The 19,502-nt window shown below is 41.1% G+C and overlaps 1 protein-coding gene across 7 annotated transcripts in view; it reads left to right on the top strand.

The window, feature by feature from the left end:
* The window catches only part of THSD7B (thrombospondin type 1 domain containing 7B), a 329,550-nt gene that overhangs the window by 124,368 nt on the left and 185,680 nt on the right, over window positions 1–19,502 (top strand). For all 7 annotated transcript variants that reach the window (XR_010071985.1, XM_063341430.1, XM_063341432.1 and 4 more), the window contains 2 exons: window positions 1,791–2,042; window positions 9,765–9,934. Coding sequence is in view for 6 of the 7 variants with exons in the window: in XM_063341430.1 (XP_063197500.1) it covers window positions 1,791–2,042; window positions 9,765–9,934 (422 nt within the window). In the remaining variant the exon portion in view is untranslated. The remainder of the gene's footprint in view (window positions 1–1,790; window positions 2,043–9,764; window positions 9,935–19,502) is intronic.

The following is a 19,502-nucleotide window of genomic DNA, read 5'->3' as shown; positions in this document are numbered from 1 at the left end:
TTATTCTGTGAAGAAACTGAGACAAAAAGTTGTTACATTTCTTCTTCCCTTTTTTTTTTTTAAATTTTTATTTATTTTCGTTTGAATTATAAACTTAAGCCACTAAATGCTGTGTTTTGCTGGTAGTTGAGGGTCTAGTCAAACTTGATCAGGTATCAGTGGGAATATTCCTATTGACCTTTGTGAAAACAGGACCAGTTTCTAGACTGGAGGAGAAGGGAGTGAATGTCCTTTATCTTCTCTACTCCCCCTATGAGACCGCCCTGCAATTGTGAAATGATTGCCCCAGTCTATTTTCTTTAGAGAAAGTTAGGTTAGTTGAGCTGTGCTGTAAGTAATACCGAGAAAGGTAGTGGCTGGTTCCCTGCCAGCAGCTCCGGATCTCACTCTTTGTAAGTGTACCCATATTTGCTCCTTACAGTTGACAAAAGCCTGACCATGAGCAACTGGTGGTTGGAGAAGACAGATTTAGGGAGAGTTGACACTGAGTTCATGTATGGTCTTAATTGTGGAGGCCAATTTGCATCATCCCTATAACACTAGGCAAAAATCAGAAAATCTTGGTTCCTTTTTTGCTGGTGACTCCTTTTTTGTGGGTTTCACTTTTTTTTTTACCCCATCCCTTCATGGTCCTTCAGTGATGTCTCTGCTCGTACATACCTCAGTCCTCTCTCGGTATATCGTTTCCCACTCTGTTACCTCAGCTATCTAAAGTTTTTTGAGAGACAAGAAAGGTTTTTCTCCTGGGAAAACTTGGTTCTGGGAGATGAGTGGTGACTGGGTCATCTCCTGGGTTCTGGGAGATGAGTGGTGACTTTGGCTGATCTCCATCTGGGGTGAGGTGGAGCAGCGGCAGCCATGCTGTGCTCGCTGGGCAGGAGAGCCATCAGCTGGCTGAGATATAAGTGGAGGAGCAAGGAGGGACGGTGGCCTTAGTCTGGAGGTTTGTCTTCTCCCAGAACTATTTGCTACACTTGCCATACTTTTCTATATTGTGAAAAGCTATCGTAAGTTCGGAACTCTTAAAATTTCTATTCTGGGACTTTGTATCTTGATACCAAACCTCAACAGTTGGTAACTATTACGATTTGGTTTTCCATTGCATTGGGCCTTGTCTGGTATCTTGATGTGTTACAGAATGAATGAGGTTCATGTCCTAATATCAGCAGGAGTAACCGAGTCCCAAAACAGAGCCACACTTGCAACATTCATGGGTCTTTGGTGATTTGTCAGGTTTGGAAACACTCTGACCTTGTTTGACAGCATTTGTTTGATAACAGCCCCACGGAACCAACACCTTTCTTATTAGCGTGTGACTAATTATTTTTGAAAAGAGCAGAGCTGCTCAGCAGGACGTGCTGACACTGGACAGATGGATGGACGGTGGACAGTTAGTCTTGTGCGCAAGGTGATGGGATTGCTTACTAGTGGCAGTATTTCTCTTGGGCTTGGCTTTTATTTTCCATCCTGAATAAAAAGTGAAATTCTAACCGCACAGGAGCAATTATAGTTCCTTTTGCACCTATTTTAACTTGAAATAAAAGAGGTATATTATTTGCAAACTACTTGGCATGCAAGATTGCACCCAGAACTCCCTGGAAATGCATTATGTGCCCTGCACTACAGCTGGTTTTACGTGTATTGTACTGGTGTTGATGCAGGTCTTTTAATTTACCCCAAATGATCATGGATTTCTTCTTCGGGGGTTTGGCTTGGGAAAAAAAAAAAAAAAAAAGAAGAAATTTATTAAGCCAGACCTCCTCAGTTGCTTTACTGTGTTTTTATCGCAGCCAGTGTGTGCAAGATCCCGTCCCTTTGACCTTCAAGTCCTGCGTCATTGCTAAAGACTGCGAAACGTCGGAGTGGTCCTCATGGAGCGCCTGCTCGCAGACCTGTGGCTGGGGAGATCTCGCCCCGGGCTTTCGGAGCCGGCGCCGGGGTGTGTGGAGTGTGGCTGTGGGCGCTGGGAAGCGATGCCCGGAGCTGGAAGAGAGGGAAGCGTGCAGCGCTGGAGGGAAAGAGCTGCTGCAGCCTTGCCCCAGGTATAGAGAGTGCTTCTAGCCCAGTTTTTGGAAGTGAAGTTGTCCCTGTTTGATGACTGTCTCGTGCAAAGCAAATCTTCCTTGCTCAGTGTCTATGTGTGGAGAAGGCTGTGTGTCGTGCTTTCTCTCTGCATCCAAAAGATCATGGATTTGATCATCGTTAACTATGATGAGTGGTATTATTTATTGTTAGTAAAATTCTTGAAATTGTTGCTATTGTTGTTATTGCTATTACAATAATTAAACTTATATATAGAAAGAAATTTAAATTATACCCGCTACAGTTTATATTTTTGTATTTTAAAAATTGAGAGCAGATACTCTTGCTCTCGGAAGGGGCTTTCATACTGACTGCTGCTTTGGAGAATTTCCTCAGCTGCACAGAGACTGGGCAGGTCTCCATGGCTGTGCTTTTATTGGCTTTGAAATTGTAATTTTTGCATAAGATTTAATGATTCCCCTTCATCTCCCCATAAAAAAATCCCAGTCCTCCTTGAGGAAGATGGGAACTGATCAGAAGTAATAGCTTGGACTGTACTCCGCTTCCCTATGGGTACTTCTTGAAATGGGAAACTTTGCAGTCCCTGAGTGCTTGCTTGGTTTATGGCAATCTCTGTTCTGGCAGAAGGTGAGGTTCTCACCTTTCTGGTCTGCAAATCCATGCCATTATGCGTGGCCAGGCTAGCAAAGGGGGTTGGTAGTTTGCTTTGCAAAGGAAATAAAGTATTGCTTAATTTTTCACGTGACATATTTTGAGATTGACTGTAAAATGCTTCAAGATTGATAAAATTTTATATGCATGCAGACAAATCTCCCTGTCTGTGAATGAGTATGTTTAATAGGAGGTCTGTTCAGTGATCGAGTCATGAGTTTCTGGGGCTTTGCCAGGTACTGCCAAAACCGTCGACAAAGCCTTTGCAAGATACATTTCTTAGGAAGGCGTAACCTGTAAATGTGTCTCTATATCATTGGGTTCATTCAAAATCAAATGCTGATCATTTTTATGCACCCTGCTAGCAGAAGAGAGGAAGTATAAAAAAAATATTCTGTTGCTTGATTACATCCTACGAAAAGGCTCTTACAGAGTGATTTTTGCTCCTACCCAAACGCACATCAATTTCAAAGACAATAGATTAACACATTGTCTCGCTGATTTTGTATAGGAGCGTGGGTGCAGGTGACACCTGATTGGGGTAGACGGGCTGGTAGTTAATCAGGGAGTGAACAGACATCTGTCTGTCCCTAGTTTCTTACTTCTACTTTTTGACGTTGCACTGTGTTAAAGTGCAAATGATTGTAGGGGCTTGGTGTCGAGCCAGGAGAGCCCAAAGGGTAAGAACCTGTATAACACTGATAATTTTTTGGAGGTGCCACTCTTGCTATAGAAGAAAACCTGTGGTTCTTTCAGGATATCACTGCTATGCCCAGGTTTTCATGTGCCTAGGAACTCTTAAACCTTCCCCCTTCTGCCATACCTGCACACCTTAGAATCATAGATCGAATGGTTTAGGTTGGAAGGGACCTTAAAGATCATCTAGTTCCAACTCCCCTGCCCTGGGCAGGGACACCTCCCACCAGACCAGGTTGCTCAAAGCCCCATCCAGCCTGGCCTTGAACACCTCCAGGGATGGGGCAGCCACAGCTTCTCTGGAAAACCTGTTCCAGTGTTTTACCTCTCTCATAGTGAAAAATTTTGCCCTGATATCTAATCTAAATCTACTCTCTTCTAGTTTGAAGCCATTACCCCTCATCCTGTCACTACATGCCCTTGTAAAAAGTCCCTCCCCATCTTTCCTGTAGGCCCCCTTTAGGTACTGGAAGGGGCTATAAGGTCTCCTCGGAGCCGTCTCTTCTCCAGGCTGAACAATCCCAGGCAACATCTCCAGTGAAGCAGCTGCATGAGCTGGGATAAACTGCCTAATGAGCTAGCTCAGAAAGGTAACATTAGACTTACAGGTCAATAGAGCCACTTAATCAAAAATATAGCAAAAAAAACCCCAACAAAAAACCAAAAACCCCAACATCCACACCCCCCACCCCCCCCAACCCAACCCCTCTGGTATTTAATGATTATTTCTAGGGATGTAATATCTCAAAATGCAGGTGGTAGGCTATGACCGTCTCACACTACGCAGTGTTGAGGAGAATTTTGCAGTAGCGCCTGGTTAGTAGACTCTGATTTGTCCATTCAATATTGTAGAAATGAGCAGGAATCAAAAGCTGTAATATTGCAGGATGTGCTGTGGATCTGCCGGACATAAGGCGGTGGGGCCTAGAATTTTGTATTAATGAACAGAAGTCGAACATTTTCAAGTATGTTATTTAAGTGTCAGCAGCTGGTGAAGGATGTTACAGGTCCATGTTATAGTTTAAAGCCTGGAGATTTGGTGGTGGCGTTTGGGAATTGGTGACTGAGATACTGGAAGTGCTTCAGACTGGAAAGCAGTAGCTTTCAGCCATAGAGGGATGTAGTGTTAATCCCTGTGAAATAGCATAAGAAGTCTTTGATGCTCCTCTTCTCCTTATTTGAGCATATTCTCTTTGCAGTGTAATACCTAGAAAGATTATGCTTTTTTCCCCTTAAATATATGCCACCCCATCTGTGGCTTTGCTGGGGCTTACCAAACAGTTATCTTTTCTTTTCTGCCCCTTACAAGAAGATGATGAATTTAAGGCGATTCAGTAGCAGAAATGAAAGGCGTTCTCCTTCATTTGTCTGATCTCAACACAAACGTTTCATTCTTTCTTTCTGACTTCTGTTTCCCTATTCAGATTAGTCTTAAAATCTCTTAAGGTGAGAGTGCTATTTACTTTTCCAGTTCCTGGAAATGAGCTCTCTGCTATTTTTTGGTTGATTTTAAGACAAGTAGCCTTTCCTTTAGATTTATTCTTTTTCATTTAGCATTATTCTTTGGACAAGAATTTTCCAAAGTGTGTTCCAGTCACGGCAAAGAGAGTGGGTGAGGACATAGACCAGAAAGAGAGCAAGTCTCTGAGCAGAAGGAAGGGTTTTTAGGAAGGCTGGTTTTTAATGCGGGGACAGGGAACGCCCCATGACGGAATGAAGGAACGTATTGCAGACCACATCCACCAACACAGAAGAGCAGCAGCTCAAGAGGTAGCACTTGCAGACTTGTACTCAGCAGCGGGAGATGGCTGAAATGATATTCCAGCCTCCTAAAAGGATCCAGAGGGGGAAAAAAACCTGTCAGCTTCAAAACTGCTCTGTTAAGCATTAGCTGGGTGTCCACGGCAAGGCTGCAAGTTAAAGGTCCCATCACAGGTACATGGCAATTAGTGTAAATTTGCTGTTAAATGGGAAGGCCTTTTAATTTTATGGTTGAAGTTTACATAGCTTCTTTAATCAATAGTTTAAATGCAAGAAAATAAAACACTTTAACTGCAGGTAGGGCTCCAGAGTTTTGTGCTTTGTTTTACTTTTGGCAATTTGTTCTGAAGGGATTAGATTAAGCACTTAAAAAGCTTAAATACATAGGAGGTGATTCTACTTTCTTTAATTGTGATATAAATTTGGGGTAGTTCAGTTAAAGTGAACGGATATACACAGGTATAAAACTTGTGTAAGCACTAAGATCATAAGTCCTATAGACTAAAGAGACCAAGAGATTGCTATAAATCGGAAAGATCTTGAACGCTTGTTTGTTGCGTAGCTGTCACTGAGTCGTCAGTTTTAAAACAACGTATTATATCATCTTTATCCTTGATGTGTAGCTTTCGTGTTCACTGGGAATAGATAGATTTTCCAGAATTATGATTATGTCTTTAAATCTTTCATTTTGGTTGTGGTTGCTACGTTACAAGACAGGGATTTAGAAAAAAACCCCTCTCTGCTTTGTTGGAAATTCAAAGCTTTTCAGAAGTTAAATGATGGAAAATGGGAAAGTTTTAAGACCTAATTTTTTCAAAAGGCTTGAGGTTACTGCTGAGATATGGGTGTGATGGTATCACTTTGTAAATGAGGCCCATTATGTGCCCCAATTAAAGATAAGGCATTAGTCTGAAGTAGGAAAGACTTGAAAGGAAATGCAGTGCACCGTGCTGGTAGGCTGTCGGAGTTAGGCTTTGGGAGTGGTAGCGACACTACTCTTCATCCCTTTGACCTTCACTGGTCTTGGGCACGGAGCAATGACCTCCATTCAGCTGGGCAGCTTCGTTGCATCCCCTCGGATCGGGAACCATCCATGGTGAAGCTTTGATTCTGCAGCTCCATGTTGGACACTTCTCCTGCGGCTGCGGTTGGGTGTCGCAGTGCGAGAGCACGTTTTGCCTTGATCATAACAGAAACCCACGTCACTGGCTCTTCTGGTTCCTCAACTGTTTAGCAGGGAAATTCAGAGCACTGCTTGTGATGTGTACATCTATTCAGCTTTGTCAGCCAAGTTCCCCCCTAGATACCCCAAGCGTGCACTTTATTGCTTCTAAACTAGCAGGTTTTCCTTCCCCTTTTCTTAAGGAGACTGATAAAACTGTGGATTCTGGAGGTCTGCATTTGGAACATTATCTAGCTAGTCCTCTAACCGTCGGCAATGGGGTCTGTCAGCCTTTGAAGTAGCTAGACCTTCTGTAACTCAAACAGTATTGTCAAAAACTGGAACAAGCCTATTGGGAAGCCAAAGGGAAAGGCTGAGATTTTTTCAGCTATAGTAAGAGGTCTGTAGATAAACATGGGTGAAAGCTGGGACTGCAGCTATACTGAGTTTGCATCAGTTTAACTAGATATTGCTAGGAGTTAAGATGAGATGTTAAATCTGTTGACATTTGAAATTTTTGTCACCGATAGGTTTTGGCATGGGGATCACAAAGGTGCGCTGGAGATGACCAACTGATGATCCAAATGTATAATGTCCCTTCCACTTCCTTAGTTACCGCACTCTTCACCCTCGAGGGAAGGTGGATGGGATGGCTGGATGGTATTGCTCTCTCAGCGTAATGCTGGTACAGCGCATCCCTGGTACTGTCTGTTCTAACAACAGAAGGTCCAAAGTGGCATTTGTTGCTTTGGTCATCTTTGTTTAATTGGAGAAATTACAGTTGGGTGGTAAACCCACTGTGCACGTTGATAATAATTTGCAAGTACTGGCTCGAGGTTGCCAAAGTTACGGCACCCCCAAGGGTATTTTCCAGCCATTAGTCTCTGTTCTTTCCTAATGGCTATCAACAAGCTTCTGATTAAATTTAAATAGAGATTATATTAATGTTAATTCTCATTGTCTTTAGCGAAGTCCGTAGATGGGCAAACTAATACCAAGTGTGAGCCATCCAGCTTAAAACCCTGCAAAGAGTCTGACACAAAGCTGTCCGAGGTCGCTGCTTCCATCTGGAAAGGTCTTGCGTGAGGTTTCCCACGCAGTGGGACAGCAATCCCTTGGATACGTTTCTGGTGTAGTGGGCTCGTTAATGGCCATGAAAATGTGTATCTTTTAAACAACCAACGCTCAGGGTCAGGATTCGTTACTGGAAAACTCTGGACAGCTGAGGGCATGTCCAGCTGGGAAAAAGCAAGATGGGCTGATGGGGCTGAGGCTTGAAGCTGCTCAGAGAAGAGCAGGAGCTGGCTGGGGCACCCGATAGCTGTTCATTAAAGACTGCTCTGTGGTCTAGCACAATAGCTATGAAAATATCTAAAGGGACTTTTTTTAGATTCAGGGGCTGATGAAGTTTAATTATCTCTGTGCTTAGATTTAGTTATTTTGCATAATTTTAATCACTGATGGCCTAATTTTCATAGGTGTTAACTCCCACAGCTCACACTCAATAGAAGCAGGTGCTCATGCCTCTGAAAATTATGAGTCTTTAGGATCCAGAGTTCACAGCTGACTACCTAAGCCAGATATTGATAATCAGCTTTTCAATTATTTTTTTAAGAAATACTTCCCTAAGACACTTATTTCCATGGCTGCGAAAAGATGTGTGTGTTCTATATTTAAGCTTCTAGTTTTGAAAGCGTAGACCTGAAGAGCACGATGTCCTGAAGTGGTGTGGAGGAGGAATCCTCTTCACCTGCTGTTTGATGAAGAGCACTTTTCATTGCCTTTATTATAAGAGAAAGGTTGCATTTAACACTGCAGGCCCAAGAAATGCGATTAGGAATTCCCAGAAGGAACTACTAGAAGAAAAAAAATCATGGCTGTGCTTTATATGTTTGTGGGAATTCAAGTATTTCATGCTTGTCATGTGAAAAGTGTATTCTTTATTGTTTTCTCTGTTGGTAATAAACCCTGTGAGTGTATCCAAATTTGCACATACTACTGTATACTATTGAAGAGAGCATGACAGCTCATCTGAAAAGTACTGTAAATTAAAAGTAATTGGCAGTATTCACGAATGTTTTCCATGAGTTCGTTCCAAAATTCATAAGTGGCTGGAAATCATTCTTATGCCCATATTTACAACGTAAGAAGTTAAGAGAACATTGATGTGTGCTCAGGCAAGCTAATGTATTTATTTTTCGTATAATTTTGAGATGCCTGTTTCCTTGCCGTAGCTGTAGTCAGGGAACGGTTACTCGCTACGGAGAACACACAGAATTACAACCTGGAAGGCTTTTTCTGCAGAGGCTCCCCGTTGCGCTTCAGCTTACAGTGATCAGCCAGCAGGCTAACAAACATACACAGTTTTAACAACCGTGGATCTGCTGTAAGAGGAGAGAGCATTCATCGTGGGGATAAAAGAAGGAAGTTATTTCACGTAGTTTACACAAAACCGACAAAGATCGTATGGAAAAAGTAAACTATGAAATTTAGAGAAGCGAAGGAATAAAGCAGCAGAAGTGTGAACAGATTGGTTGTAAAAACAATATTGCCTCAGATTTGTGTTTGGGAAGCTGAAGAAAGACCTTAGGCTCTTATTTACTCCACTGATACTGTGACCTGTGAATCAAAATGAATTATGCCTGTGAAAAATGCTGTATTTTCAGACACGATGGGGAAATAATTTTTGCTTTCCACTGATACATAATGCTGTTTTCCCTACAGTTTTAAGAATTTCTTCCTTGCATTTAAGCTGGTACATATCAATGACGATTGTCTGTTCAGCATTGACATATCTGTGCCCAAGAACGTTATCCTTCCTTGAAAAGCATTAATGCTCTTTAGGTGTGAACTGAATATAGAATGAAAATACTTTTCGCTAGCACTTGCTGTGTATCACAGCTTCTGGAGACTGAAATGAGAGAACGGAGTTAGTTTAGCCAATCCCTTGAAGAAATTGGTCGTGCCCTAGGCATTTATAAAGCTGTCACCTGTAGAGAAGCCACCCAGTGCTTCGAGCTCCGTTGACATATGTAGGGTTTTGGCTATTAAGTGCATTTCAGAGTGACGCGTTCAGCTCTTGGCAGACAGAGGTGGTTTAGTGGTTTCAGCCGCATGTTTGAAAACTAGTTTTTGCACTTAATCGAAGCTCTTAATCTTCGTTCCTTCTTTGCACCCTGCTCAAAGGGTTTGTCAGGATGATGTAGTGTTTCAGAACGTTTTGGAGATTAGTGCTGTGTGAAAAACTTTGCACAAGTACTCCAGGCAAATAACAAATACGTAACCTTTGTAAATTTAACGTTCAAACTGTTTTAAAACATTCCCTGTTTTAAAGTGGGAAGTGCTGCTATAAAGATTAAACCGGTTGTATTTTGTCATCTAATAAAGTACCACTTCCACACCCACAGTCTTTTAAAAAACTTGTTTTACCTGGTCTCTTTTATTTCCAAAGGTTTGCCTGGAGGACTTCTGAGTGGAAAGCTTGCCAAGTGTCTCTCCTCCTTGATCAGCAGGACCCTCACCGTCACAAGCACATAGGCCTTTGTGGAGGTGGCATACAAACCCGGGAGGTCTACTGCGTCCAAATCACCATAGAAATCGGGAAGCACCGACTGAAGGAAGGTATGTGGCAGGGTCATTCTGAATTGTCCGGCCCAAGGAGATCTGAATAAGAGAAATGGGGGAGGAAAAAAAAAGATAACATGCAGTCATTAGTAGACTTTGGCTGGCTGATGCCCTCATTGTATCCATGCTTACGTAGGGAGGTGTTACTCAGCATCAAAGGGAGCAGGAGGACATGGTCCTCAGGCTCCTGAGCAACTGCCAGGAGCCACAACTTCCCGGAGTGAACTGATGCCAGTTCTCTAGGTGTGCTCGTATGGGAGGGTTTCCAAGGATGAAGGAGCTAAATTTTACTCAGAGTTGAGTTTTCTTCCTCTCTCATATATCAGGTGGCCCATCCCCTTGGTAGCTGAATCCATTTATCTGTGGTTGTAGTCTTGCTTTAGAGTATAAAAAAAGATGTCACACTCCATTCCGGATATGGCTTTAGCCTCTGCTTCAGATTGATACACAATCTTTCTTGTGATTTGAAGGGGAAAGCAAAAATAATATTGTCACAACTTCTGAGCAGACAGACAGTTTTTGGACTCTGGAAGTGAGTTATTTTTCTTTTAGAAGAATAATGAGTAGATACAGATGCATGATGAATAATTCATCTTAGGCTGTTTTATTTACTCTATGTAGTGCTCTTGCAGAATACGTTTTTGAGCAGAGATGTAAGATAATAAGAACACAATATCATATCTTAGATTTATTTACTTACAAAGGCAACACAAATGTTTCCTGGACACCCAGTGCGTCCCAGCATCTCGCACAGACTCTGAGGTTACAGAACACCAGACCCGTTTTAATCTTTGCTTAGTCCATGTGTAGTTGCTGCTTCACAGCTCCCAAACATCTGGGACTACGTTCCTCTCCCAACACAACCTCCCCTCTGTTGTTCTGCACAAGTGTGCGATGCACATGACTTTCAAAGTAAGAGAAGTGTTGTTGATGGGGTGTGTAACATTTCTTGTCTGTCTTCATCCTTCTGACCATTTTTGTGGTCCATGCAGCTACTGTACGGCAAGTTGGTGAGCAGCAAGCTTTAACTGACTTCATTCACGCTTCTTTATTGTTTTTCAGTATTGTGGATTACTCAGGAAGATTAGAGGAGTGCATCTGGAACCCTTATGCCAACGTAATTTGTAACAGTTTTGGTGCTATATATCCAGTGTGTGATCACCTGCAGGTTTTCCCCTTGGTAAAAGTTCAGTTCAACTTAACGATTGCGAGCTCTCCCCTCAACAAAAAGAAAACACTGGGATACCTCTTCCGTGTTTTTACAGTTCTAACCCTTTAGTTTTTAAAAACAAAAAAAAATTTTCACATAGGCAACTAAAGAAACCAGACGCGCAGAGGCGTTGTACAAGGTATAAGTTATTACTGCCCTTCCAAGGCAGTAGTGCAGCTTTGCAGTAGTCCGTGGAAAGTGAGAATCCCATCTACTGTCAACATCGTCGCATGCAAATAGGAAGAGGGAAAGCCTTCCCTATAAACCCTCCCTATCCAGTAATATTTAGTGTGTCTCATTTGCTAGCTGATCAATTTTTGTTCATTGTATAAATAAGGAATGACATCTTTGATCTGAACTGAGGGAATACTTTTATTCATCGCTAGGGCATCTCATATTTTATTGCACCATTTTTTCGCTGTTGGGGAGAAGATGAGGATCCTTCGACGTATAAGCAAATATAGAGTCTAATTGCCACCATCAAAAGCACAGTAATTTTTCTTTCTTCACCTCATGAGTGTCCTTAAAGGGATCATTCAGGAATCAAACAAGCGAGTCTAATAGGATATTACCATCCATCACAGTTGTTATTCTTCTGGTTACTTCCAATGAGAATTTGGACCTAGGCCCAATGACATATGTGAAAGAAGATTTTGTCCCACGGTCTCTCCAGCAGCATTCTTGGATAAAATATGTCGAATCCTAGTTGGAGACAGGTACCATCTGTGATGTGTTTATACATATTGCTCAAAGCTCTTTTATCCCCCATGGATATCTTTCCCATTTTTCATTTGCTTAGTCTTCCTATCTGTTTCTTCTTTTATTAAAATGTGTATATTTAGAAAGGGAGCCCCTGTTTTCTTGAGTCCCTATATATCAGTTATTCAGAAGGTTAAGTCTGCTGAAATCTTTCTATGTTTTGATTATAAAATTCCAACTTGAAGATCCTGGAAATGGAAAACTTTCACTCAGGTATTACTTTCAGAAATACATTGATAAGATTTCATATCTTTCTCCCCAAGAGGTGACCTTACTAAGAAACCTCTGTCTTGATCCAGGTGAAGTTATATTTATTTTTATGCCTTAAGGAGGAAGTTCCATACTTTTACCATGGGTGATGAGTATGTGGAGGCAGAAGGTCTTCCAGTCTTTGAAGACCTTTGTAATATTCTTGCATTCTGAGACTCCTACATCTAGATGAAGCTGGCAGGGAACACTTGGTAAATGCGTAAAGTGTTGCATCATTCAGATATCTGTATTTCTGTGTACGTAGGTAAGGCAATCATAGGTACCGAAGTTAAGAGACTGCGCTATTTGTGATGGCAGCTATTCTGTCCAAGGAATCCACATCTCCATTCAGTTGCTAGGCTTTTGATAATTTAGGCTGAACTTTAACATAATTAGCTTTAAACAGGTCCTTGTGTTTTTTCTTTAAGTATCTCATTTAAGTATCACATTTAAATTTATAATGCCTGATTTTCACAGAGGTTGTCATCTAATACTTCAAGTTTATTATTATTCTTTTGATATCCAGAGATAGAAGCAGCAAATCTACATGTTTGAAATGATGTTGCTTTTAAGGAGGAGACAAATTTTGCACAAATAATAGCATAGAATATGCAAGTGAGCTACCTACGGTACAGCTCCCACCTGCCCTCTCTGCCCTTCATCTCTGGATACTCCCCGATTCCTGGGCCTGGACGTCCCATGTCTGGAACAAACTGTAGACATGGTGGTGGTTACCCGTCTTCTTACCTCTTTTTTAATGTAAATGTGTTCACTTCTGTGGAAGCTCTTTTAAATAAAGCAGAAATGCAGATCCTCAACTTATTTTCAAAGCCAGACACTGCTACCATGGGACACATGTATTTTCTTCTCTTTTGTAAGTTGACTTTTCTGGATTGAGATAAGATTTTGTGGATGTTGATTTTATAAAATGTTATCTGAAATGTGTTTTCCCACAATAAATTTTAATTAATCTGGGCAAACATCACTAACAATCCCTAGTGTACCAACAAAAATAAAACATTTGGTAAAAGTATGGAAGAATATTATGCAACGATCAGTTTATGAAATCTCTCTCCTTGTTTGGCAATACAGCTCTCCTCTCAATCACAATGAGTAAGCCCAATATTACGGGAATTAAAATTCGTCTTGGAGTCTGGGAATGGTGTCTGTGTTTATGTTCCATCCGTTAGTAAACATATGAGGTTCCTCCATTTAATCTTCTTCCTCAGGAATTTTTTAACTTCTATCCTGAAGGCTGGGGAGTATCCTTTTGTTTTCTAATTAAATTTTGCTTTTTGGATTTATCCAGAGACTATAACTCTAAATCAGTGGTCTGGGGAATGGCATCCTTTATAAAATTCTCCAGAAGCATCTCCTCTCTTATCTGAGCTAGTTACCTACTCTCCCTGGTGACTGGGATTGCTGTTCTCTCCGTATTTTCTGTAGCTTTCTAACTAGGGATCTGCCTGCCCTGTCATTCTTTTTTTGTGCCTTATATATCTTGGCATTTTTTCTTTTTTACTTGTTTGAATGAGATCCAATTTACCTCTCACTTTCAGAATTTTCTTATAATGTTTTTTGGTGCCTGTCTGCTTAAGTTTTAATTATAGGACTGAAAAGACCTTTGTGAAATGCTGTTCTTCCTTGAGTCTTCTTTATTTTTTACCCAGCATAGTAAACTTGGCTAATAAAACGCATCTCTTATTACCATCTCACCAGCAAATCACTGCAGTTTCCTATCTTCTTAATCTTTGTTATTTTCCATCTGAAAGTCCACATTAAATTCGCATATCTGTACAAGGTTCTAAAGTTTTGTTTACAATTTTTTTGCTTAATTAGCGTCTCCATCATATTTGTTTCCATATATTTGTTTTTATTTGATCTTGGATTTCAACAGCAGGTATGTGAGGTAGTTGCAACTTCGTTATTCTTAGATACCTTTTAGTGTTACACTGCAAAGCTACTCCTTACAGACATCTTTATTACTTTTATACCCCTCTTTCCTTTGAGAGAGATTCAGCCCTCACCTGTTAGTAGACATAATTTCTCGACTTACTTATTCCACTGTAGTTCACCAGCCTGTACCCATTTTTGCTTTATTTGTAGGATGCAATTCCACCTGGTTCATCTTACATCACGTTTTATTTATAAACTTGTGTGTCATCAGCTGTAGCGGCAAAAACTCCTTTAGCCTGTTTACAGTTCAGGACTTAGTAAATACTTGAGTACCTTTTCAGGTCTAATGGTTACTTTCTGATCCATCCCTGTGTACATTCCCTTATGTATTTTTGTCTTAGAAGCCACTTTACCGACAGAATCCCCAAATGGCCTGAAAATGAAAGTATTCCCCTGCACTTTCATCTGAGTCCTACTTATATGAGTCTCAAAATGATAATTTTATGGCTTCTATTCCTTCTCATTTTCCACAAAACATTGCACTTTCTCCCTGCTTCTGATAGGCAGGAATGTCTAATCCTTTCTTATCTGATAAGTAAACTTTTCAGACTGTTCTTAATTCCCATACAGGAGATCTTTTGGCACTGTATTTTGTTTTCCAGAAATTAGTGCCCCGTTGGAGTTGCACAGAGATGAATTTGAGGACTCTTTCACTCGTATCTTGTTTTAGTCCATATTTATTCTCATCCCTTTCTTTCTGCCCTTTAGTCTTTTTTAGCTCTGAGATCTGCGGTTTTGCCGCCTTTGCTCGGTATGCTCTGTTCCCTAATGAGGGTGCCACGTTTTTTTTTCCCTGCAAGGTCTTTGTTCTGCTCTGACTCATGATCTCCCAAAGCGTGTCTTCTGGGGGATTAGTGTTTCAAATCGGTACGTGTGGCATCTGTTCAATAAACCAGGGAAGGACTTTCAGGAGGGTGGAAATACCAACGAAGAGTCCTGTTTGAACGTGCCACCATCGCTTTGGGTGCAAGCTGTCCTGTGAGGTGCCAGGTCCGACTCTTTAGAAACCGTAAGTTGCTTGTGCAGGTTGTTGTCGTTTATGGCTGTTACCATCCTGCGTATTTATTGGGAAGAGACTGTGCTGATGGAGATAAGCTGCCCGTAGGAGTTGGCGTGGGATATGCACTGTTGGAATGAATATGAACCCCGTGTGGAGTCCAAACCCTGTATTAAATGCATGCTGGTTTGGGGCTTTTTTTTTTTTTTCAAATTTATGCTGGTGAAGCTGCAGGAATGAGAAGATTGATTTACTCTACGGAAATTAGAATTTGGGGACTTTGATGTTTAAATCCTGTTGTCCTTGTCTGGTTTATGAAATTGAAAAGGAATAGGTTAGAATATATTAGTAATGAGAAAACTTGACTGGGACCATAGTGGGGAGAGAACTGATGGTCAGCAGTGGTGTGAAAAGAGCTTTTGTTCGGCTGGATCGTGGTAGAGCATCGGGAGCATCCAGCCTGCGGCTTATTTGACCTGAATCACAGAGACCATATTCTCGGGTGGAAGAAACCCCCCTTAAGGATCCCTCTCATCCCAAACTAGTTATTTATCATTGGGATGACCGAACGGGCCTGAAAAGATGAGAAATACACCTCTGAAGTGTAAAATATATTCAGGCAAGTCTGCATCAGATTTATATCGCTGGGATGCCGAGTTATTGATCGGTAAGCTCACCAAATGCTGAGCAGAATTTACGAGATACAACTCACATAATGGAAAAATAAATATGTAACAGCTGGCTTCTTCGGGGGAAACCCTTTAGAAGCAAGAGAGGAAATGATTTTATTCAGATCATTGCAGTGCTTGACAGTAGTGTTTAAATGTGTATTTCAAAAATTCTAGTTTGAATCCATTAGGAAAAAAAACATTCTCCCTAATGTCTTTTAGAGGTGTAATATTTTCAGTTCTTTCATGTCTAGAAACTAATTAAAGTAAAATGAAGAGAATAATGTATAAAAAGACTTTGACAGTGAAAGAAATGTGCCTTCTTAAAAGGTGCCGTGTGAGGAATATGCCTTTTTTTTTGTCAACAAGCTATTTGATATGACCATGAAGTATTTGTGTCTTTATAATTACTTTTATTTATGCAGCTGTCTTTGATATGCAGCAAATAATACGCTGCCCAGTCAGTTCACATGAGATACTATGTTTTAGTTCAGGGTTTTATCTTTGAAAGCTAAGATTTTAATTGCGTGCATATTTTTGTCATTATTTCCTGCCACTGGAACTGGATTAATTTTATTCAAAACAGTGACAGTTTGTTCTGAGTAATTTTGTCCCGTCGTTAAGAGGACAGGGAGCTGCATTGTGTTCAAACAATAATGTTGAATCAGATATAAAAATAAAAGGACTTGCACGTACGAGGCTATACCACAGACTGGGACACCAGGGAGGGATAACGAAGCCTGTGGTGACTGGTCCGGTCCTGGAACAGGAGGCGTTTGAGATAAATCGAGCTTCTGAACGTGGGCCAGATGTGCGGGGAGCAGCCCTGCTGCTTTCACGATCCCAGCTGGCATGGCCATGCCATGAGTTGACTAGCTTAGCGTGTCACTAGCTTAGCTCTGGGCCACCTGTACCATGTCCCAGTATCGTAGACACATCCATAGTGGTGTTTTCCTTGTGGTACTGGGACTCCTGCCATGCTGTGGCGTTCACAGAACAGATTTCTGCTCCTTCCCGGTGAATGAACGCTAAACTTCATGATGGGCAAAGTTCACACTCTTACGAGGTTTTCATGAAGTATAGCCCCACCTTTGGGTTTTCTTCCCTGTTTTCCTTGTGGCTTCTCTCACCCTCTCTGGTGGTCTGTCCCAGTGACTTCCGGCATCTGGTGGCCTTTTCCTGATAACAGCCAACGAGGCTCAAACGTCCCGGAGAACCCCTTTTTCCTTCCTGTCGTTGCCTTCACTGGCATCCCAGCATCCCTGTTGCTTCCGCTGTTTTTCCTGGACACTCTTAATGACTTGCCACCTCTGGTCTGCTCGGCCTTCTGACTGCTGGCAGGAAGCCCCATATTCACTTGGAATTTTTGCCAGATCTGCGCTTTCTGTCGGTAATCTCTATAAATCCTGCTGTAGTGAAACAACACAATATCTCAGTTGGGATCAGGATCCTGTTGTACAGCAGAGAATATGGACACAGGGAAACTTTTTATTCCATGGAGCGCTAATAGTCTGTGTCACTTTAACAAAATTGCGAGGATCTTTATTGTTCTGGAATACATTAAACCGTTGTTGCTCTTGGCAATCCGCTATTAACCCTCTTTCATGCTGTGATTAGCCTTCTTTTCATACTTTGTTTCTTGTCTATTAAATAGATTTTAATTGAAAATAGGACTTCAACTTTGTGCCTTGTGGCTTCAAAACTAATTGATTCTGCTTATGAAGCATAAAGGCACCCTTTCCATCAGGCGCGGGGTGCATTAGGCTCTTTAATGGAGGGATGCACCGGACTAGGGTTGGCGCCATTTCCAGGCTACTTAAATGACATTCCCCACTTCTCCTTTGTCTAATCTTTTGTTTTTGCTATAAAAACAAGTCTTTCAGGTTAGCAAAATTACTTACAAATATTGTGCTGGGTTTTATCCCTATTGTGTTTTACACATGTAGGTGTTTTTATAACACAGCTCATTCCTTTGTGATTTCCTCAAGTAATTTCCTTCTGTATTGATCCAAGTGTCTTCAGTTTAAAAGTCCTGGCAAAGGCAGTAAGAACTTTCACAAAGACATGCCATCCCTTTCTTCTACCCTGGCAATCATTAATTTGGCTTAGTTTTGCCAAAAGTGGTGGTAAACAGCTGGATTTATTGCCTTGAGAATTGAAAATATGGCTGCACCAGTATATGAGATGGTCCTGATATTCTTTGTGTGTGTTCCAGATATGTTAGTGATATTTAGAAATGTCTCATTTAGGTGTTAATATCAGACATACTTATTTTTTCACTGTAAAAGGGAAATGAAGTTAAGGTCCAAGAAAAAAAAAAAAAAGGGTTATTTACCTCCTGAGGGGTTGAAAAACTAAATTTGAAAGGAATCACTGCAACCAAAATGCCGTCCTATACATTTCTCCCTCTGTCTGGTCATCATTACTTTTTAGCATAGTGTTGGTATGTATGCCTGCAAGTATGTGTCCCTCTGACTATATTCACAGATAATTTATTTATTGGCTTAAAACTACATTATGGAAATAATCATATCAGAGCTGATTTCCTCTCCCAGTCCTCCAAATCACTACCTCGGTAAAAATATATAGGGAAACAAGATACTTCAGAACCCAATTTATTATCTCCTGCTGGTAGCAATAACCTGAAAATAACGGCAAATAGTAAAATTCAAACTTGAGGCAGACACTGGTGCTGGGAACAGCTGTAGTCGCATTTATGAAGGATAGATTCAATATAACAGCTATAGAAATGTGCAATGTTTCAGAGGCTCCCAGATTAGTACTTGATTGCTTTTTCAAGTTTGTTCTATAGATTGGGAAGAACACAGGATTTTAAAAGGTACGAACAAGCGTAATAAATAAGCCACTACTTGAATCACAGATATTGCCTCCCTCTCTCACTCTTCTCTTCCCTGGCTTCTGCCTTCCCCTTCCCCTCAAATAGGGGCTGATATTTTTCCAAGGACAATAATTGCACAAGAAGCACTTTTGCTCTATGAATGTGGGAACGTGCCATTACAAAGTCAATTATTGAGCAAAACCAGAAGGCTGTCCAGTGTGTAAAGACAGTCCTAGCAGCTGTGTTCATTTATCATAGGCATTATGTGAGGTTCTTGTCCTGAGCAGAGCATCCCCAGCCAGGCTGTCTGCACCTTTTTGGAGGCTGGCGCGTGTGAGAATTTTGGTGTTTAAAAGATTCACAGAAAAAACCCCACCTTATAATTCATTTTTTAAAAAAAAGGAAGGTATTTATTAGAGTATAAAAAATAGCAAGAGAAAATCACATCAAGCTTTTAAATAAAACTGATGGAACTCATCTGATGGAACTCAGAGTTGTCAATCAAGTGGCCAAAGAAGGGATGGAACTCCTTTATAGAGGATGGCGCTGGTCCATGCAGTCACTCTGTCTGTCGTGCTGGAAATTGTGGCCCTTTATACCCTCCTGGTTTTGGAAAAGGAAAAAATACATGCTATCGTATGTGCATTTATTACTGCAGCTCGTTTCTTTTTGTTCTTCTCTTATTCCTGAAGACTTTCACTGGAGGATTGTAGTCAGTGTAGAGTGAGTACGAGCTGGCACAGACCTAGAATATATTTGGATATTTGATTAGAATAGTTTGTGTATTTTCTGATTTACATTTTACAGAATATATAGAATTACTTAAGGAGGTGAGTAAACAAGCAGTCGTCTTCCAGTGACAAGTAGGATATTGGTCCTGGGAAAAG

Source organism: Chroicocephalus ridibundus, chromosome 7 (assembly GCF_963924245.1).
Source record: "Chroicocephalus ridibundus chromosome 7, bChrRid1.1, whole genome shotgun sequence".
NCBI classification, from domain to species: Eukaryota; Metazoa; Chordata; class Aves; order Charadriiformes; family Laridae; genus Chroicocephalus; species Chroicocephalus ridibundus.
Note: the sequence above shows the minus strand (reverse complement) of the source record. Positions and strands in the feature narration are given on the sequence as shown.